Source organism: Beta vulgaris, chromosome 7 (genome assembly GCF_026745355.1).
Source record: "Beta vulgaris subsp. vulgaris cultivar EL10 chromosome 7, EL10.2, whole genome shotgun sequence".
NCBI lineage: Eukaryota > Viridiplantae > Streptophyta > Magnoliopsida > Caryophyllales > Amaranthaceae > Beta > Beta vulgaris.
Window position 1 is genome coordinate 5,841,995 of NC_079208.1, and position 23,649 is coordinate 5,865,643.

The 23,649-nt window shown below is 37.2% G+C and overlaps 1 protein-coding gene across 3 annotated transcripts; it reads right to left on the reverse strand.

Annotated features, from left to right (window-relative positions):
* Positions 1-1,785: 1,785 nt before the first annotated feature.
* LOC104898488 (serine/threonine-protein kinase CTR1) lies at positions 1,786-23,435 on the reverse strand. 3 transcript variants are annotated; one of them, XM_010685576.4, is made up of 17 exons: positions 22,430-23,434; positions 19,086-19,387; positions 18,837-18,981; positions 17,872-17,975; positions 13,797-14,005; positions 11,163-11,555; positions 10,911-10,951; positions 8,624-8,692; positions 8,418-8,518; positions 8,213-8,297; positions 7,953-8,051; positions 7,175-7,243; positions 6,933-7,064; positions 5,493-5,587; positions 5,198-5,412; positions 2,585-2,729; positions 1,786-2,328 (listed from the first exon to the last, which is right to left on the reverse strand). In XM_010685576.4, exons 1-15 carry the CDS (start codon positions 22,964-22,966, stop codon positions 5,304-5,306), a joined length of 2,490 nt encoding a protein of 829 aa, XP_010683878.2. In that variant the 5' UTR covers positions 22,967-23,434; the 3' UTR covers positions 1,786-2,328; positions 2,585-2,729; positions 5,198-5,303. The 3 variants fall into 3 exon arrangements, with proteins under 3 accessions (XP_010683878.2, XP_010683879.2, XP_010683877.2); XM_010685577.4 differs by lacking the exon at positions 2,585-2,729 and having other exon boundaries at positions 11,163-11,549; positions 22,430-23,435; XM_010685575.4 differs by lacking the exon at positions 2,585-2,729 and having other exon boundaries at positions 22,430-23,433.
* Between the last annotated feature and the right edge of the window lie 214 nt (positions 23,436-23,649).

Here is a 23,649-nt window from a genome sequence, read left to right on the forward strand (position 1 = left end):
TAAGTTTTGACCGAACTTTGACTGTGTCGAGTTTTGACCGAACAAACCTCAACTAGCTTACAAGTGTCTCATGTTGAAAGTACCCTAAGGTAGAAAATATGTTGAACTTAGATAATCGAGTATTCGAGCTTCCCACGAGTTTTTCAAGTCGAGTATCAAGTTACTCGACTCGCCAACATCTCAAGTACAGCTCGAGTTCAATTTGAGCTCACTCAAACCAGGCTCGAGTTAGATTTGAACCAACTCAAGTCGAATTTTGACCGTACCAATCTCGAATAAGTTACGAATTGTCTCTTCTCATTAACACCCATAATTTGAATATCATTGTTGCTATTTCCTAATTGACATCTAGATGTTGAAGTGATTATAAGTCACCCGAAAATATTTTTGGAAGACCTCTTGCTTGATTGGGAGTACTAGTGATTTTTTATAGCGCCAATCTGACTTACTTGCAACCGTTTACATTGACATTTATGTACACCATGCCAAAAGCATGTATCATATATTATTCAAAAACTCACTATATCATGCATAAAGTCATTATATCATACGAAAATTCAATATATCATGCAAAAACTACATCATTTCTAAACAACTCAACTTATCATTCAGAAACCCGCTATAATTTCATTATATCTTTCAGAAACATAATATATCAATTATACATTTCTAAACAATCAACTATATCATAAACACACACTATATCATGCATAAACTACATCTTTTTATATGTTAAAGCACATATCATGATATACTACTATATGCATATAATTTTACTATATGTTTCATGTTAATAAAATCCACTATATTTTACATAAGTTCACTATATATCTTTAAAACTCAATATATAAATTTAATATCAATTACCAACTCGATACATACTTAGTATGCAACAGGTCCATTTAAGTTTTTTAAATAGCGAGCAGACCATAGGGAATTACTGTTTTTCCTTTTTGAAAAGGATAAACTAAACGTTAAAAATAGTGAGTTACAAGGAAAGGAAAAACCTCCATCAAAGTCTGATGAAGAGTTGCAATAAGGTACGCTAGTTGAACACGAGATTTGTGCATGTTTGTTAGCATTTCAACAGAATAACAAAGCAATGTCAGGTGTTCCAGGTACCATAAACTCATTGCATCAGTTCATTTGGAAGAAAGCAGGAGGGAGGGTGGGGGAAGGTTTAGATTGGCAATAATCTGTCTCTCTTCCCATATTCTCTCTTTTGTACATAACAATTACAAAGAATAATACAACTCCATTTCTCCTCAGAATTCTTCTCGATTGTTATTGGAAGATTCAAATCTCCAAAATGTCGCAGAAGCAAGAATGACCAGGGGAACAAGCTGATATTCCTCGCAAAAGAAGATAATAATAATAACTAGTACGTAAACACACAATTAGGCGAATCATTCGGATACAACATGAGCTGTAAGTCCCCCACCCCCCACCCCCCTCTTCAATGGTCCTTCCTGACCTGCTACTCTGTTCTTGTGGAACTGAACTTTCAATGAAGTCATTGGTAACTCATTCATGACATTTTAAAGATACATCATTAAAAGTACAATTCTTCATATTGTGAATCATGAGTAAATTGTAATCTCAAGAAGAATCACTGGGACTTGTTACTGGTAAGCTAAACATACCAGCAGAAATTCCTGAGTTGTGCTTTTGCAGCACCAGTATAGTAGCTGGTTTTTCCACGTTTCTGGGTTGCACTTTGGACATGTTCTCAGTGCACATTCATAAAGAACCAATCACTAGAATTAAGTTAATCACACTAACCAGTTAGCCAAAGATTCCATGAGAATGGAACAATAAAATTCTTGCTTCAAGAGATCAAACATCTGTAACAATACAGACTTGACAATCATAAAGGGTAGTCATATCTTGTTTGACTTTTTGAAATGCTCAACCTATCCCCATTAGGAAACGGATATGGATGCAGACATAATTTGCATCGACACTCCTACTCGTACTTTATCACTGATGAAAAAATCAGCAAGAGTGCTAATCCAATATAAAGAGTGCCAGAAACAAACTGAGAGAGAGAGGAGAGACAAAGAATGCTTTTTAATTTTTATCCATCTAGTTGCTATGTCAAGATATGCACAATTAACTCACGCTAATTTCCAGAAACTAATCCGCATCAGTGCTTGGAATTACATACAAAATCACGATGAGATGGTTAGAAATAGGCGGATAAATGTACTGGGCTATTTGGCATTATAATGATCATCTAGTATAAGTAGTATGTGAGTAGTGTATACTTTTTTTTGTCAAAAATTCAATTCTCAATTGGCAAGGTAATAGTGATGTACAGCATTTGACCTGCAACAACAACAGAAAAAAGGTCTCAGGACTTTGAGAACATCGATCTTCATCTTCAGATCTCAACCATTAGAGAAAATGACATGCTGTTAGAAAAATGATTTGGGGTTTTGAATTCACTGAGACCATCTTTACCACTTAAAATCCAAATTTAAGCTCGTGCATGTGAAACTAAGACAGACCATTTCAAAGATAAGCAGATCAAACATTGGAAAAGCTGCTGAAGCAAAAATAAGCAGAACTGACGAAAATTTACCAGGATGAGAAGTCTACTAAATGCAATTAACAGAAGGCCGGTCAATTAGTCATGCACCAGAGAGTTATCTTCCCTCACCAGCCAAACAAGCATTCAGTTCCACCAAAACTCAGACTCATCAAAAGTGATTTGTACCCCAGGTAACCTGACATGGCATGTGAATATGTGATACGTCCACCCAGAAGAAGAGCTCAACACTGAAAGGGAGGGCCAAACCTAAGACAGTCTATACATGGGACCACTTGCATACAATCTCAAATGTAAGGTTTGCATTCTAAAACTCTAAAACAACAAATTAAAGCACCAAGTGATGGAAGAGAGGGGAGCTCTGACACGACCTGTCAACTCAATGCTTGCAGACAACCAGGTATCTACCTAGAAGAAAACCCATCAATGCAAAGGGAGGGACAAACCTAGGACAGAGTCTTACATGGGACTGATGAATGATATTTGTATCACTCAAATACCTAATTCTCCTCATGTTTACAATAATTTTTCCTCTTCATTTATCATTTTCTAGCTTATTGTGCGTAATTTATAATAATTGAGTTATTTGTATCTCATTTGTGAATATTATTTACTTTGGCTATTTATATAGGGTTTGGTAATGTTTATTAGTGTTTGATGAGGATCAACCTTAAAGGTCTCCATACCACACACCAAGCATAGGGTGGAGCAATTTCGCCAAAATAAGAGCTTTTGGAAGGATTTGTGCACAAGGGACATATTAAAACGGTCATAACTTTCATCACAAACAATATTATTCAGTGATTCAAGTTGGAGATGAAAGTTAAGCTCGATAGCTTTCCAACGAGTGGTCACAATCCCAATTCCGGTGAAAAATGAAAGAGATATGGCTCTTTGAAGTCAGGCGCATCTGCTCGCCTGCCCAAGCTGTGACCAGCCCGCCCGGGCTCCCGAGCGATTGCCCTGCCCGCCTGGGCTGCGTAAGAGTGGAGCTTCTGCCTCGACGACCCTGCACCGTCCGGGCCTTGACCCATCCCGCCCGGGATGCCTTGCTCACCCCGCCCGGGGTGCTGTTGCTGCGTGGTTTTTGTCAGCCCGTTTTTGCTTTAGAATGTTGTAATTGGAGCAGTATAAATACCCCCTTAGCCCATTTTAAGAGAAAAAAGTTCAATTTCATTCACCACTCTCAAGTTTATAATATTTTTAGGGCTTTAGAGAGGATTAGCCTCCATAGCTTAGTTTAGGGGAAAAGTGAGAAAACTCAAAGAGAGATTGAAGATTTGGAGATTCAAGGGTGACAACTTATATTTAAAGATTCAACAATTTACCTTTGAGCACTTCTTACTCTCTCTCTCTTCTTTTATTGCTTTATTTTAATTGTCTCCATTGTTTAATCTTCATGTTTAATAGTTAATCTAGATTAAAGTTTTCATCTTTTCTTAGTTTCTTCTTGTTTGTTCACTAGATTTTGTTTTGTTTTTGCTTTAAAGTCTTGATTTTTGGTTTTTGCTATTTTTAAATTGGTGATTTATTGATAGTTTTTCCATTTGGTGATTTATTGACAGTTTTTCCATGTTTAGGATGTCTAGTAGTATAATGGGTAGTGAGTAGTTCATTAACTAGGATTGGGAGTAGCCGAATCATTGTTTGCATCCTATTTTCATGAGTAGAGTTTATTGGGTTGGTTATGTTTGGGATTTTGTGCAATTTCAATCATTGATGTTGATCGGTGACTTAGTTGATGTGAGCCCCATCACCTTTTGATCTTTTTGTTGTCCATTTAATGGTTTAAATTTATGTGGTTGACCTCCATGAATAATTGATTAGTTGATTTACATCACTTGTTGATTGTTATTAACTTGAGTTTGATTTCAATTCTTAACTTAGCCTAGTTAGGTGATAATGCCTCAAAATATAAGTTTTGTTGCCATAATTAGAACTTTAAACTCCTTAACAACGATTTTAGAGGTGTTTAGTTTTGTTTATTCCCTTTGCATATCCCCAATACATGTCAACCCCCTATCTTTACACGGTTGTTGGATGTGAACTATGATTGTGGTGATTTCCCATTCCTAGTGCTTTTCCTAATTTGCTTTCAATAGTATATACCCTTAGTTTAACCAAAACTTGACGATTTCTTCGGCCTAGCTTATTGTTAAATTAACATATATAGGTGTTCCTTAGTCCTTGTGGAAGAATGACCCTTGCTTGTCACTTTACTTAGTTTGGTGGTCTAGTTAGTTTTGTTTGACTTTAGGAGACTAGTAATGACCTTGTTCCCTATGTCAGGGACTGACCACTTCCATACAATCTCAAATGTAAGATTTGCATTCTAAAACTCCAAAACCACAAATTAAAGCACAGAGTGATAAGAGAGGGGAGCTCGGACAGGACCTGTCAGCTGTCATCAAATAAGCGCATGTATAGAATGGAATATTTTCCGCTAAATATCTATTAATTAAACCACAAAAAATATTTTCCTTGGTCCTTAGCTCAAAATCTTAACTGGACTTGAAACCGAAGGAACAGATCAACACAATTTGAATGCCTAAATGAAATTATGCATGGAAAATATTAGGAATGCTGAAATGCCATAAGAAACAAGCAGGAAGAATGGAATCCAAAGCTAAAATGCAATAAGCGCACCTGAGATTATTGGAGGGAGATACCCTAGTCCAAACATCTCACCAGGAAAAGAATCTTGCAAATGTGGACAAGGAAAGACAAAACAGCAAAATTCTTCGCCAAATATCTATGTAACGAGATGTCCATCTCCACGAACTGATTGTGGTGCAGGAGGTCTAAGAAGTGACCTCAAGGACTCCATAATGTTGGCAAAGGATGGGCGCTTCCAAGGCTCACTACAGAAAACCAAAACCCATATAAGCACTACAGCAGACGGAACTCTGGCAGATAGTGTAGAAATAGATTTTTCACGCACTTTGCCCAGCATGCCTCAATAAGAGCAGCTACTTGAGGATTTACATCACGTGGAATTTCAAGTCTCTTGCATTTGAAACCAACAGCTGCAACAACCTATAGAAAGATAGACCACAAGCTTATCACTAAAAGAATGTGCAGTAAATAAAATCCGCGCACATCAAAAGAATAGACCACAAACTTGTCAACAAAAGAAACAAACATAAAGATTGCAAAAAGGAATATAAGCATCTAAAACCCTGTGCTGGCTAGTCAGAATGAAGTATCAAGCATCAAAAAGCAAAACATTAAGTGAATGCTCCCTCTACTCCAAAAGGCATCACTGTTGTCAACTTAGAGTCTTGGACTATAATGAACATGACCTTTTATAATATATTACTCTATATGTTTGTCAGTCCCAATTCTCAATAGTCTTTTTTCAATAATATTGTTAATCTTTCTCAACTCACTGCCACAACATATGCTTTTGGAACTTGACATTCCAAAATTTTCAAGTATATAACCCAAAGTATGTCTTTGTCAACTCCAAGGAAGAATAATTTGTACATATAACCATTACAATGTACAAAATTTAAAAATAAAAAAATTTAGAAAACCTCGACTTGTCTCTGCATTAAAATTATATATTTCAGGAATACACATTTTTCTTCAGAACATTAATAAAGAGATTGATCACATCTCTAAATCATACCTGGAATTAGAGATGCTTCTATTACCTATTTTATGATTTAAGCAGCATCACAGAACGTTTTATTTTTCACTTAAACATCAGTTATGGTTACTAACATAATTTGTGGGTTCAGAATGAGTGATACCTAAAACCCATAGTTCAAAATAGGTGTTTCGATTATAAGTGAAAAGTCGACCCCTCCCCCATGAGTTTTCAATCAATTTTCCTTTTTTATTCCTTATTGCCGTGGAAGGGAAGAGGATCACAGGCGGTACAGGGAGATGGAGGGCTGATGAGGTGGAAGGGAAAGGGACAGGGAGAATAGGGCTAGCACTAGCAGCAAGCTGGGGACAGGAAGGCAGTGGTGAGATGGCAATGGGTCGGTGGTGGTTGTTTATTTGTAATAATTCTACGAGGAAGCCTTTTCTCGAACAAATATTTATATGCATTTCTGATTTCATGGTTTTGGATTTGGAATCAACCCCCTTTCCCTAAGGTTTGGGAGCCCTCTACCTCAAGAACTTGGAGAATGGATCCCTCATATTCCAACTACTGTTAGCAAATTACAAATCTTGAACAAACATCGTTGGGTTTGTATGATTTCAAACACTAACCTGTCACAAGAAAATAGTGACCCAAACACCTCCTAAATATCTCCAAAAATCGTGTGCACAATTATACAACAATGCAGAATATGAATAAAATTTCCATACAACTTTGGCAGACAAAAATAAGATCAGGTAACATAGATCCGTCTGCAGATACACCAACCTGAGCTGGATTTAAGCTGCTCCATGGTTGTTGCAATGTTGCAAGTTCCCACAATATTACACCAAAGCTGTATACATCTGACTTTTCATTTGATTGTTCATCTCGAAGAACTTCAGGTGCCATCCACTCAGGCTGTTCAATTCACTTCCACAATTAACAACTAGTACATTCCGTAATAAAGCATACGTGCAACAGGCAAAGAAAGTGTGTACATATCAAGCCACTCTTTTCAAAGAACTTACTGTTCCAGCTGCTGATTTTGACGACAAGAATGTATTCGCCTTTAGACGCGAAAGGCCAAAATCACAAACCTACATAAGTGAAGAGAACCATAAGTGACTCAATGTGCTGAGTAAAAGACAACTTATGTACAGATAAGTCGCAGGAAGAAACTAGAACAGAATAAAAATAGTAAAGAAAACACAGGTGCATAGCGTACCGTAATACAAATTAAACCACCCTCAAATTTGTTTAGCGTGCTAAAAGGCAAAAGCCACAAATAGACCACGGCAAACAATTGATAGAACAAGCAGAGGTGGAAAATAAGACAAGTGTGCACAATCACCAATAAAATATCGATTTGTTGGCATATCACCCTTAATAAGAATTCCAAATATAGTCACAAAACCACGCCTGAGGGCCAAATTACATTTAACTTGATTGTTAACCATTTCCCTCAGAGAGACATTAGATTATCGTCAAAACCCATATTTACCCTCAATTTTTATCCTTTTCCCACGTTTCTATTTCATTGTGCCAGGCGATTTAGATAAGCACCAATTGTTAGACATTGTAAGATGGAGGGATGTTGAAAAGGATGTGTAAATATCGATTTCATATATCAAACATCTTGCCAAAGGAAGCTGTAAAAGGTGATGATCACAACATTTATTGCCACTCAAGGATGGGTCTTTCCGCATATAAAAGGTTTCTAATTAGATGCCACACTGTTGTTTTTGTGGGGGGGGGGGGGGGGGGGTTCTCTGCAAATAATCCTGAAGAACATAAACTATACCTTACCTTTACAGTGTATTTCTTATCAACCAAAAGGTTAGGAGACTTAAGATCTCGGTGAACAATAGGTGGATTGCGCTTATGAAGATAATTCATTCCCTTTGCCTGTACAGCACAAGTTCATCAATGAGCAACCAAAAGAGCAACAATGTAAGCAAATCTGCATGTTAAAAGGAATAAAGCTTTTGTGCATCCGATATGTCAAGTACATCCATAGACTAAAATCGAATAAAGAGATGAAAGGAAGGCAGATCAAACATACATACCACATCATATGCCATACTAAGACGCCGCCTCTCATCTAACACTTCTCTGCCACCTGATTTATGCAAAAGCCTGTATAAACTTCCTCTGCAGTTATAGATACATAATACTATTACTTCACCCAATAAAAAGAAGAGAGGGAATATAAAAACACAGGAAAGCCTTTGAATGAATAGCGTGTGGTATAGAAAATCCAAGGCTGCAAACCTGCATAAATATTCTGTCACTATGGCCAGATTAGGTGGTTCAGTAACTGCCCCCATGAAGAGAACTATATTTGGATGTCGCAGTCGTTTCATTATTGCCACCTAATTAACAAGAGAATTTCAATTAAGAGGGACCACAAACATGAAAAGTCACAAATTATAGAACAATGTTGCAGACCAATTGAGCATCTCATGCTTGATTCTTACCTCCCTTAAAAATTCATTGCAGCGCTCTGGATGGAAATCTTGTTCCATGAGGATCTTGACTGCAACCTCCTACACAATGAAATATTTCAAAGGGAATCATCAGAACATAGCATTTGGAGCACATAAAACATTTAAATTATATCATATGCACACAGATCAACATGGGAGTGGGGAGAAAATCCTAACGAAATAAGAAAAAGAGAGATACAGCAAAAGTCGTCTTCCATATGGGAGAAAAATGGCAAATGATATGAGCTTGTCTTCATGATAGAAGGAGATGCAATTCTAAATGAATCATCCCCTTCCACCCCATTCTTCCCAAAACCAAAGGGATGCGCCCAAAGTTCAAAGTCCCACCAGCTGCAGCATAGACTAGCTGATCTACTCTTATCCTATCACTACCCTCTTGCTCCCTAACTTGAAGGCCTTAAGAAAGATTCTTGACAGGGATTCCAGTAATTGACACTCCCATATCTACATAAAATCTAGTACTGCACCTGTTTACCTGATATTATTCATATTTTCAGCCTGTTTTCCAACTTTCCGATTTTTTGGGGTAAGTTCAGAAATGGGAAACAAAAATACATTTATGAAAAAGTAGTCATTACAATATATTAGATTGATTCTAAAAGCACAATATCAATGTTTTAAATCACGGCCATTCTAGAACAGATTCACGCCAAGATATGAAAATATATCCAACTCAAACACAACAAGTTCGTTAATTACAATCACTGAACAGTGTAAAATGATCTTTTTATTTCCAGGACCTAAAATATTATCAGATTCCAAATTCAAGATGTAGCTACCGGAATCACACGAGAAAAATAAAATCTAATATTTCCAATGTCACCTAATTGGCTTATTGTTCCAATCCACTGTAACGCCAGTTCTTTTTTTGTCATTTATTAGCTATAATTATTACACATATATATAGAAAAATTTGAGAGCAACACCCTCAATCACTCATACAACGCTTTTCTTGTCAAAAATTACCTTATCTAAAATGTTGTCAGAACTACCTGTTGTGACAGTCTGGTGGCAAAAAGGTTCTACCCACCGCATTCCGTACAGTTGACCATATTAACCGGCATCAACTTTTTCTCTCCTTTTCTCTTCCTTGTCCCCAATTCCTTCCTTTTACCCATTTGTCTTCATCATACTTACTCGCTGGCAGGTATTGAACCTGCAGACTGCAGTAGCCATAGCAGCCACTGTTGCAGGCAATAACTTCCAGTCTTCCACCAAGACAACAGCATGGAGCTAGGAATTTTGCATTCTCGTCTCTTATTCTTCAAGTGCGATATTGATTACTTATGTTCAAAGGTTCAATAAGGTCCATGTAGTTCGATATTTTTATTTCGATTTTTGCATCTTGAACTGATTACATCACCTCATAATAATTTATAGTACGAAATAGATCCGTCCATTTCTCAGCTACAATCTACAGTGAAAAAGACTTTCCAAGCCACTACGAAACATTGTCACATTCACAACCAAAGTGGAATTGTAATAATGCACTAGCAACAACATAATGTGACTTCATGAACTTATTATTCTTTCAACTATTTTCATCTTCTCTCCCCCCCCTTCCCTCCCTCCCTCTCTCTCTCTCTCTCTCTCTCTCTACTTCTCAAATTTGTATTTTTTTCTTAACCTTCCTCTCCTCAACACCAAATGTTTGGTGTTTGCTAGGTGTGACATAGGAAAATTCCATAAAAATCTGGTGACACTTGAAAAAATAGTAATCAGAATGGTCTCTGCAAATCTGCAACCTACCTAAAAGTCAAGGCGTCCACAAAACCTAGCATTTGCGCAACATCAACCATTATTTCATGTCCTGATTTTTCAACTAAATTAGGCTTTTAAAACTATTGAACATTATCCATGACTTAATACTGGAGAATCAATTGAAAGTTACTTGATGATAATAAACAGAATGGTCTGTAGAGGCTGCAAAGGACTGGTAAAAGGTTAGAACCAAATCTCCCGGTATATGCACAATGTACAATTCCAGCCTTTGTTTTGCTTCTCACATTACCGGTGTTGTCTATTTAGCCTTCTTTTTCAATTTTTCTTCTTGCCTTCATACAAGGAAACAAAAAAGGCTCTACAACGTATTTAACAAACGCAAAAGCAGAAACTAATAACATCCAATTTGCAGTTAAGATAGAAAAAGAACCATTCAGAACGAAAACCAAACACACCTGTCAAAAAAAATTCAACTCTTCACCATGGACACCACATCATAATTTCAAGCAGTAAATAAACTAATTGAGGTGCTTACCGATCCATTCCATTCAGCACGGTGGACAGTTCCAAAAGAACCTGTAGATTAAGCAGGCAATTCAGATACCAATATCGCAAAACGTAGAGAGCCAGTATGCATTGACATTTAGCAGATATGAATGTATAACTAGACAAATAAACTACAAAGTTAAGCATATGACTCAAGACATATATTAAATTCCAGTTAAGAAACAACTACTTTTTTCCCATTTCAAATCAAATATAAATCAGGAAAATACAAAAATAATACCTGCTCCAATCCTATCTCTCACGACAAGATCACCCCACGAGATAACCAGATCTTCCATGTCCAGAGCAGCTTCACTCCTGCTTGAAACTAGCTGACTAGCCTCAAAACGCATATCATTCGTTGCATTTCTCGCTGCATCGGTAAATGTATGGGTTCCTCTTTGTCTGCTAGGAGGAATAAATCTTGATGGAAGGAACTCTCTGATGGCATTAGGTGCTCTTCCAATATATTGTGGAGGATTACTAGATTCAGAAAACTGGGAGTCTCTATCATGACCAACAAACCGAGAATGTTCTTGGTCATTGGATACAGGATTATTTACGTCGGGCAGCTTCCTACCAAATTGCTTATGATACATTGGATCTCCTGCATCTTGCTCATTCAAGACTGTACCTGTCAAGGAATTTCAACCTTTAAGATGCATGCATAGATCACAGAGCAACATAAAGAACAGAATAAAACTATAGGTTTCAGTTGATTCCAGGCACAAGAAAGCCATAACGCTTCAACAATCGTCGTTCACCCGCTTCGTCACACAGTGATATAACAAAAAAAGCATTAGAACAACGAGACGAAACAGGGAATGGTGGAAAACAATACTCTTTTCCTTTTTCGAGGGGCAACAAATCAAAACATGTATGACATGCTTAACTTTAAATACTCCTAAAAAGCGCCTTAATTAAATTCTTCTCTTCCGCCATTGTACCTTGGTCCTTACCGCCTCTATGGCTCTAAACTGCCATCTTAAATCTCTTAACTATAACACTTCCCGATTACAAACTACGGCTCGGGCAGGCTAATTTTGTGCCAAATTATCATTATCTCGGTTGTTAAGTTACCGAATGACTGAGTTGTCACGGATTATGGGGTTGTTATGTGAAACTCTGCTACGTGACACCGAGATACAACTCATGTCCTTCTCGCCCACCATTTGCGACATAATGCTGACTGGCGCCCGGCGATATTCAAAAGTTAATTTCCGTTACATCTGTTCTTTTAACAAGATTGACTAATCATATATTCCAAATTAATTAAGCGATTGATGTAAAATGTTACTTTAGATAATTTCAGTTCACCAATATATCATCCACTCATATAATGACAGGTCTGGCCATATTATGTTAAAAACATTTTTCTTAAGCTAAGAAAAACGCAACTGAGGTATTAGAAAAAAAAACATAAATGTGGAAAAAATTTCAAGCCATGTTAGCCACCATCCGTTCCATTCATCCATTACAACCCACTTGTACGACAATGCAACGCAATTTTTTTTCCTTTCTTCACACAGTAACTTATCTAGCCCAGGGTGCAGCTATACCAACATGACCACCTACTGCAAGCTTCCTTTGCACTAGATCTAATCTTGCCCTCAGTTAACGCCATACATGCAAGTGTGCAACACCAACAATAAGATTCAGACAGAGATGTTGGTTAGCTCTGAAACCAAATACATACCAGGGGGACTGCCCTACACAAAAGCTAGCTCAAAAGGAGAGAGACACCAGAAACATGTATAAGCCCCATGACCAAGCACACATGATTATATATGAACGATATGGGATTCATGTCCCATAACTTACACCTGGAGTCTGGATATGACAATCTCCTTAAAGGCTCTACTTCTCTCCTTCCGTTGAATTCGTCAACTTCCCTTGCCATCTACCATTTTGAAAAAATAGACAAGCCTCACTGTTCAATCACCATTTTTGGAGAAACTTCAACATCATGTTAAACCTAAAACTGCCATGACAATTCACTATAGGGATCCTCTTTCCGTTTTCCCAATACGATTAAGAACTTACAAGAATTGCCCAAAATAAAATGTAATCAATGGGAAAGAAAATAATGGTGGCATAACCGCATAAGAGCATAACCTCCTTTAGCGACAAGTAACTCGTGCGCGGAAGGGGAGTTTCAAACCACTCAAGATAATACAACCCAAAAAAATTAGTAGACATGAAATAGTCCTTTATGCACATAAACCAACACCTGCACGAATACGGGATTCAAACCGCTCAAGATAGTAGCATAATACACACAAAGGAAAAAAGCGCATAGGAAAAAAATTGACACGATATACTCCTTTATACACATAGACCTACAAAACTTTAGTTCCAATCTACTTCCGGCAATCCAATTCAGGGCCATTTCCCCACAGAATCAAAGTATGTATGGAGAGGCTCTTTTCTCCTGCACATCTGTACTTCTGTTAGGCTTCAGCGTGAGACAGGTTATTTGATAACATTTACCTTTTTCCCCAAAAAAGAGAGGAAAACAAAAGGAAAGCAAAGCAAAATGACTACATGCTCTTGTCAATTGAAACATTCATATATTTTCTCTTTTGGACCCCTTTCGGGAAAAATGTGTTATTGAAACATTCATATACCCCAAGGCAATGTCACCAATAAACAGCAATACTACCGAAGGATCAATTATCACCAACCAGTCAAGGAATTGACATCTCGCTAGCGATAGGTTTGGGAGTCCAAGATGTTCTCTATAGAATTGACACCACAACTAAGTACAAATTTATGTAATGCAAAAGGCACACACAATAAGGGACGTATAAAGTACTTCTAGTCAAAATCCAGATTAAACTAACTTAGAGTACAACATGAGAACAAAAGAAATCACCTGTTGAAGGCCTGTCAAATACAAGATTCAGAGATTGACAATCTGAAAAGTACTGTTTGGCCAGTGACCTGAAATCAATGGCAGGTTCAACTGATCTAAATCGGGGAAAGCGCAATGGTGAAGAAATTGATATGGAAGACGGACCATTAAGCATGGAATCAGGCTCACATAAGCAACCTGGCTTCCCAACCAAATCGACCATATACTCCCTGAAACAAGTGAACGAATGTAATTATCATGCAGGTATGTAGCTATATCAAGATCTAGGACTTCCTAAATTAATTAAAACAGCTGATTGAATCGAAATATAGAGGCTCCAAGACCACAGCACAAGTAAAAGCAGACTCGTTTTGTATTATTTTATATACTCGACGACACATATGTCCAATGCAGTGAGATAGAAACAGAGGCTCATACAAAAAACCCTACGATGGTATTAGCATAGTAATGATAATTTCCAACCCAGGGTTGTATCTATTGTTTGGAAATTATTCTGTTTCAATTTACTCCAAAATGAATATATATAGGAGCAAGATCACATGAGAATGTCTTTTTCCATGAGAAATGAGAATGAATCTAAACCGCACAATTGGACTAGAGTTACAACACTTGTACATAAGAGTTATAGCGCGTAAGATTCATTCTCATATCTCATGTAAGTATGTATTCTCATATGAACTCACTTATCTCTCTCTCTCTATATATATATATATAGAAGTGAGTTCATATGAGAATGAATCTTACGCGCTATAACTCTAATGTACAAGTGTTGTAACTCTAACGAAAAGGTGATGTAACTCCAAAAAGAGAATATTAGAAAAAAAAATTCAAAGCTCATAGTTTTTTCGGAGGTATAACTCTAATGAACAAGTGTTGTAACTCTAATCCAACCGTGTGGTTGAGATTCATTCTCATTTCTCATGTAAGGAGGATTCTCATGTAATCTTTCCCTTATATATATATATATATATATAAGTGAGTTCATATGAGAATGCATACTTACATGAGAAATGAGAATAAATTTTATGCGATATAACTCTTATGAATAAGTGACATAACTCTAATGAAAAAGTGATGTAGCTCCAAAAAAAAAGAATATTAGAAAAAAAAATCAAAAAAATTTTTTTTTGGGTTCAAAATTTTTAGGGGGGTATAACTCTAATGAACAAGTGTTGTAACTCTAATCCAATCGTGTGGTTGAAATTCATTCTCATTTCTCATGTAAGGAGCATTCTCATGTGATCTTGTCCATATATATATATATATATATATATATATATATATATATATATATATATATATATATATATATAATTGTAGGACCCTTCAACTACTAAGACATTCTGACACAAGAGAATGAAAAAATTAGTGGGCTTGTAGAAGACCTCCAATTAAGTTAATCTAAATTTTGACCAATCTTTCTCACAAGTCGTATCATCATTGCTATTTCCTAAGCCACCAATGAGCTGTAAAGTTTGTGTCAGTTTTTTCTTTCCCCTGAAATAATTCCTTGAACTTTTCATCCATTAAAGCATATCCCCAGGAACAAATAATTCTAAACTACAGCCATCAGGAAGCCTCAACAGCAAATATGTAAGGAGGAGATACAATAGAAACAACACTAGACAATTTTGTTACGCAAGAGCCAATTATCAACTATAAGTCTTCAGAACAAGGCTCTGCTTGGAAGATCCACTAACTTTACCCCAGATTCTAAAAAGAAAGATGTAACTATGAGAATCTACCTTTTAGTCGTTTAGAAAAAAGCATATAACTATTGAAAGCTAGCACACGGCATGAGCAGGGAGCTAAGGAAAACTCCGCAAAAGGTGCAACATATTTATAAAAAAGAAAAAGAACAGCAACGACAGCATTAATACGTGAAAAAGGCAATTAGCGTAATACTAAGTACTTCGTAATTTTATAAAACGATTACTCCATCATATCCAGTAATTTGCTTTTCATGGATGCAGCCTTGATTTTCTTACAAACCTCCTCTGAAAATATTAGGTTACTTGCCGACGTAGACCAATGATCTTTTATGACAAAAATGAGAATTATACTTAGAGAAGATCAGAAGACTATATTGAGACTAGTGGGGCACTGAGCAATGTCCCTGATTTGTAAGCTTTCATGAGTTCTTCCAGGTTTTCCTATCTTCTTATTACTACCTGGGTCTTACAGTGTGTTACCTAATACTTTGAATATATATCCATTTGGAACCTGATTACCCGAAGTTTCCAGAAGAGGCATGCAGAACCGAAATCTAAGCACCTGCTAAAGGGGAGAAGATTGACTCACCTAATTACTTTTTAGTTTTGTTTACCATTCCTGCTAGGTAGTAAAACTGTCAAATGCGGAGATATGACTTTCTTCTTTTCTCTGCAGACAAGGATCCATCAGATCAAGCAGGATCTTCTTTTTTAGAAGAAATTTAGTATGGCTTCGCCTTCACAAACCAGATGTTCAACTTCTCCTTCATAAGGGTATCATGTAGTCATAGCCATGTGCCTCATTTTGAGCATCCTTATCAATCCTAAACTTTGTAGGTTTATCTACTTCATAGCTTGCGTTGTGTGTATGATTCCATGAGACTAGCTTAGTCTGCCCTCTTTGTGTAGAGTCACACCTCATCATTCATTATTAAGTGCAATCACTTTTGTAAAAATTATTAAATTATAATGAAAAACAGAAACACTAGGCCTTTTAGTTAGAACTTAGAGGTTAGACAAGTCCAGAGCTAACCTAGGCCTTGTGGTTCATAAAAAGTATCAAAAAATATTAGAATATAATAATCTGAAGTATTAGCGGCATGCGCATAATAATCTAAATTTAGAAACTTGCACCCAGTAGCACCAACTTTAATATACTCTTGTTTCCTAGCTTTAAGGGAAATCCAAGAACTATAAAGTGCTCATTCCTACTTTGATGAAAGTGATGGAGGTTATTCTACATCAAGATAGATTGGAGCTACGTTTTTCTCAAAGAAGAAGAAGAAGAATGCACCCAATAGCATCAAGCCACCAACTTTAAAATATATTTGTTTCCTAGCCTGAAGGAATTTTTAAGAATTTCAAAGTGTTTATTCCTGCTTTGATGAAAGATGAAGGTTATTCTATATTATTGGATATTAACATTGATTGGAGCTATTGCTTTTCTTAAGAAGAAGAACAAAAGACCTGCTCTGTATTTCAGGGAACCTATCAAAGAGGAAATGTAATTGTAAAAACCCAATCCATTCTTCAAAGATGCAAGCGGGAACAGCATTTTAGATTTCAGTTATGTTGGTGTTTACCGAACACTTTGGACTACCACATTGATCAGCTGAATGAGAAAGTGTCCTGAATTTACTGAATGTGGTCCACGATGCCTATACTTTATTAGCCATCAACCTTCAAGCTGACAACCAGTGCCTTTCTTGCTATTTTCATCTCAAGAAAGTAGCTTCACAAATATGACCTCCATTCATTCCTAAATAACATACACACTTGGCTTATCACCATAACCAAAGAAAAGGTAATAAATATGAGAGATAAAAAAAGTAAAGAAAGGAGAGCAAAAGTATGAGAGAAAAAAGGTAACTATCAAGTACATCACATGGGGGTTTAATTGGACAAAAGGTGTAGGGAAGCCATGTCAAAGAATGGTATCAGAACTGTGTACATTATAAAGAAATGGTCTCAAAAGGAAAGTGCGTAGATAAATTCAAAAAATTAGTTTGGGAAATCGCCATAAAAGTTGCGACAAAACTTTCTCGAACATCCTTGCAATAACAAGCATCTGGTATCAAATATGACGCATAAAATCAACAACATCGCAACACCTCTTAAGAGGAGGCTGCCGTGGGAACAGTAACAGGGGTCGTATTTACACAAGCTCTCCAATTCCCAATTGACCCTTGCTCCCTGTGCAACAACCAAATGCTATTTCATTGTAGATAAGAAGACCAGAAAGTTTAATAAGCCATCTTAAATCAGTTCACAATATTCCAAAAGCCAAAAAAATGTGGGTCTCTTAAATCCATTGGAAGCGAGAGTTATGTATATGATGCACTCAAAAAATAAAATGAGCACACCTGTCCAGTCCAAACCGTACAAGGCAAGACGTAGCATCATTTCTATTGCAATATTTACAGCCCTTGGCAATTCGACATGGCAAATCAATTGAATCAGCAAGGACCTGTAAGCAAGGATATTAGAACATATTCAAATTCCCTTCTTTTGTAAGGCTTCTATTTGATATAAATTTCACCTCACATGCAATTAAACAATATAAATTATGACTCCAGCACCGTAGAGTAAAGTCATATCAGCAGTGATGCAGCAAGTCACATGTTACAGTGATCATACACAGGGCATAATAGCAATCCAATAGGTCTAATGTATATCGGGTGTACAGTATATAACATACTAAGACACCTCAAATCACGTAGAGAACTCTGAAAAGAGGTTTTTCTTGTAATTTGGGATGGCTAAACCCTGTTGCATGCAATACACCCGTTGTAGACAAGTTTTCGTGATAGCAATATAGCTTCAAGCTTCCACAGCACACATTAAACAGAGGTCAGAACTTGCGCATCAAGTAGCGTCTTTTATGTTGATTAAATAATCTAGAACAGAGCTCCAAGCCCACATAAACTCTCCAAGGAGACAAAATGTTTTGGACAAAGTACTTGGACTACTACACCCATGCGAATCAACAAGACAGCTCCTCTGAGGAAACACAATGTACAGTATCAAAAAATAGAGAAAGTAGTTAAAGATCTTCAATAATTCATTTTGAAAGCCCACCCCTTCTCCAACCTCAAATTTGGGAGATCATTTCACATCAAGCTACACTTACATGTAGGTAAGTATTGCCTCATGATTGCAGGCTCTCTCCTATATCCCTCACCCCAAAGATCCAAAGTGTAAAGGTCACCACATTATCAAGAATTCAGATAAGCAAGATTCTAACAATAATCACACAGTTATTTCCATACAGCTAACTATTATGTACATCAGACAATACAAGTAACAACATCAGACAAAAATGGCATACTTTGAACAGCAAAGCACGGTGTCTGCACAGGCCAATAGATAAGCTACCAATAGGAAGCACAACAGAGCCTAGGCAATCCTTGAGACTGTTACTAAATTTCTCCCAGATGGGAACCAATTCCTCCTCCCTGGTAGAAGCTGCCCCCCTTTGAAAGGAAGAAAACAAAGTCAGAACTCAAAAAGACAGCGATTGCAAAAGAAATGGGCAGGGAATAGCTTTATTAATCTTACAAACACAATAACAACTCACCCCATGCGGTTACACGCCAACTTCGCCAGCTGATCAACGACATCATCAGAGGCCACGCATTTACGGGATATTTCAAGACCCCGGTTCTGCAAGTCCTTCAAGCTGGGATCACTGCGCCGATCGATCAAAATTACTTCAAGTGAAGCTTCATTAGCAGGATCTACCAACTTCAGTGATTCAATAGAAGGAATACGGCCACTCTCTTGTAAATCAGCACACACCTTCCAAACATAAGGATCCATCCCATATATGAGATAAAATCCATCAGGAATTTTGTCAGAGTATGAGAGGCACCCATTTACCTGATGAAAAATCAAATTGATTAGAATCCAGATAATTCGGAATTCTCTGTGGCAATAAGTAGAGATAATGGTCCTATTAAAAGAACAAGATATCCAACTTTAGAAGTACCAATAAAAGTAGGTAACATATGTTTCAAAAGTTGTGACCCATGCATCTAATGTTCTCTCTGAAATTTTTCATAAAAGATTGTATAATAATATTGCAAGATCATCAATAGACAAGAGGACTCAACAAATAATAAACACACAGAGAATTCTTCATCTACATATCAGCAAAAAAAATCTTAATAATTACTGGCATTCAGCTCCACGGGAATGTTGGAGTGCTCCAACAACGACCTTCTAGCTTTTGGGAAGCATGGTTGCACTACCGATTAAGGGTCATCAAGGAAAGAAAATTTAAGTCAAGAAATCCTTGGAGAAAACCAATACTCTTGGAAAACAATCAAACCGCAGATCAGAAGACCTATCAATCTTGTGAGTAAATTGTAACTGGGAGCATGATTGGAAAAAGAGAAACGGAACCCAGTTGTAAGACCTAGCGTCACTTGGACCTCAATTACCACATCAACATATACAAGCACAAACCTTGCACTTAAATACAACAATGGCCCTTTAAAACTCCAAATTTGACCACAAAAATTTATTATATCTCTGACATAGCCAAATCAGAATTTGTGCTTGGATTCGCATGTGACCGATGATGTCAGACAATTCTCATCAAGTCACATGAAATCAGAGACTATTCTGCTATGAAACTAGAAAGGCTGCCTTCTCCTACTGCACAGCTTCATCAACTCCATCTCCAATAGCAAATATGTAATCATCAGTTTTTAGCACCTCAAAAATCTTTAGCCATCAAGTACAAATCAACATATATCATACATGACTTGAATTGATTGCAATCATAGCAGCAGTACATCAGCCAAAACCAAACTCTGAGAGGGGGGAGGGGCGAGTTTCCCCGAATATGGAACTAAAAGCTGGGCATTGAGGGTTAATCATGAGAAACGTGGTTTGAAGAAGGGCTTCCTCAAGAAGAGTTCAATTCTGTTATTTTTCGTTTATCCATTTAATAGTGGAAAGTTGTCTTACACTCTCCTTTCCTACTGTTGGACCAGATCAAGGTTACTGGCTTGCTTTCCTCTCTGTTCGCTGATTCCCTCTCTCCTCACTGTCTAAGGTTTGTCCCTTGAGTATGGTTCCTCTCTCTCTTCCTTGAGCCGTTCATACTCTTTTTAATACTACATCCTTCTCTCAATATTAGAATTTCTCCTTAACTCGCAATAGTGGATATTGAAGCAAAAACTTTTGCATGTCTTTCTAAAACCTAAAATGGAGGCTCCGTCAGCACAAGTATTCAAGCAGAGCACCAGCCTGACCATTTGGCAACTATAACCCAATATGAAGAAGAAAAATGTTTAAGCTCTGAGAGGGTAAGATTGGATCTGACTCAGATTCTTTATTGTTTTCCGTATATGCAGTTAGTGATTTTTATTTTTTACCAACCAAAATTTATACTTATTACAACTTATTTTTATGGAAAATTCATTTTCATGGTGAAGATAACAGAGCCTCAAGACTCAAGAGGCAAATTTATGAAGCCAGGTTCTAAATAAGATGGTGACTGAAGAGGACAGCTAACGCAAGAACCAATAGTGGCTATTGGCCAGCAGCCCAGCACCAATAGTTGTAATTGGTCTAACTTTATGAATACAAAGAGGCCAACGAGGACACTTCATGCAATGCGAGCCATGAATTGATCTTAATCAGCGGTGTAAAAGTGGTATTCTAGGAGATGTATACAACATGTAAGAAAACTAGCTCAATGGTGCATCAAGAGTGAATACTATTTAAAATGCTCCCTGAGGAAACTGTATGCTCATTTATGCTCGAAAACATGGGCACTTGTTGTTCAAACTACTTCACTATCCACAATTCCACATATATTCAAGGCACTTGCTCAAATTCAGCATTTAATATTTTAATTAAGTCAAGTAACGTCCTTTCCCCTATCTTTAGGGACTGTCCAAATAATAGACAAATAAGCGGTTCCCATGTGCATCTTAGTGACTCAGCTAATGCAGGAACAATTAGCGACATGATGAAACTGAGGGTTTCCACAGTGATGGCCAGCTTCAAGAAGGTGAGGAAGAACAGTGTCAAGGCTAGATTTATTCTAAGTTCGATTATGAGTACAAAACTTGTGGCGGAGAGCCAAAACAACTTGAAAGCATGTCTACTCCAATGGAGTCAATGATTCATTTATCTTTGAGTTTGGAAGGTAATAGACACAATTAAATGGCTCATCAAACTGACCAAACTTTATATATAGCCATTGTCACATATCAAATCAAGGGTCAATTGGATATCTCTAAAGACTGCACACATCTGATTTCGGATCCCCTAGCCCACCAAAGATGGACGATATTGATGTTGATATTGAGCTTAAATATTTGCTACCAACGGAACAATCTTGAAGTATACTATTGACTTTAGCTCCTTACAGAGAGAAGACAAGTATGAGTAATGTGAGAGTTCGTCAATACACGAAATACAACAAATCAAGAGCCTAATGTATGTATCAGAATCCCTAAACCTTAAGTTCCTTAGCTATATAACCTGGAGAATAGATTTACTAATTGGACATATGTTCCTTCAATGTCAATCTACTGCCTATTATTTCCAAGGACAGCGTGCTGTTCTCTACCAAACCTAACCCCGAAAAAATCAGACACGCAAAACAATCCAATGCCTCATTCTACAAGCTCTTGCCACTACCAAACTACGCATTATGATCCTGCAATTCTTTTCATCCATTTCCTATTTTAAGATTATGACACCTAAACTAGTAAAAAAAAAAAAGCCCCTATTCATACATTCACAACCATTTATTCAATCTCAGCTCACTAACTACACCATTTCCTCAGCCAACAATCAAAAATCACCACAATTAACTCCAAATCAGCCGCATTTCAATCATAAGGGAAAAAAAAAACAGAATAACAACAAAAAAATTAGGAACTGATAACTCCAAGTTACCCAAAATCGATGAGAAATAGATTCAGCTGAGCCAGAGGAAGACAGCCGAGACAACGATTCATCCGGCATCGGATCCAAAAAATTAGGATCATCAGCACAAGCAGCTTCAGAAGACAATCTCAAAGCCAACGCCAATTGCAACTGATAACTCTCTTCCGTCTGCTGCGCCCAACTCTTCGACGACGAAGACTCTCCAGCACCACCTCCAGCTCCTCCATCAATCGCAGCTCTAATCCTCGAATCTCTCTCCTCCTGCAAGTAACTAAACCCCTCAAGATCACTAGCAGGTAAAGAGATCGACGGTACATAATGATCCGACAATGAACTCTCCCCAAAACTACTCCCACTACTTTGCCTTTGCAATCCAATCGAAGATGGAAACAAATTTCTCTCTCCTCCTCCTCCTCCTCCTCCTCCTCCTCCTCCTCCTCCAACTCCTGAATACTTCACTCCTCCTACCGCCGTCGTAGGAGGAGTTGTATGATCATCTACTTGACTTAGAAGTGTGTAATTTGATCTTCTACCTGGCATTTCCATGGAAATTTTCCCCCAATTTTTCTTCAAATTCGCTCAAAATTAAAAACCCTAGAAAACCGCCATTTTCGTCAATTTCTCTATTCTTATGTTAGATTTTCCCCCTGAATTTTTGTCTCTCTAAACTTACTTTTATTTTATTTTTTCTTTCTCTCTCTAACGATAACAGTGCTATGTTATCATATAGCTTTGCCCTCGTTTTGTTTTTTTTTTTTTCTTTGTTATTGTCGGGGAAGAGGAGAGAGAAGATTCGATTTATTTCGGTGGTGTAATGGTAATATTGTGGAAATGGAATTTGTATGTAAATAAATAAATGGGATTTTTTAATTAGTTTGCCTTTATGTGGGGCCCGTGTTTTATCGGTTCAGCGCCGCAAATCAGTCTCCATTCTCTGTATTGAAACCCACTATGGTTTTTTTAAGTTTTAGGCAGAAGAATTGAGGTGGTTTCCCTGTTTAAGACCTTGACCATATTCTCTCTCTTCCCCTTATATACTTCTTCCATTTTGAGTTAATAAAATAATTTCCTCTACAAAGATCAACTACTTTAACTTAGAGATGGTCAACAGTACGGGGCCATCCAGCCTATCTCACCTTTTAGACCGTGTAGGTTGAGTTCGTGAACAGTTCAGTAACCTACGAATGCTTGCTTTCACCATCCCGTTCAAAGAAACCGGTCCAGCCCGG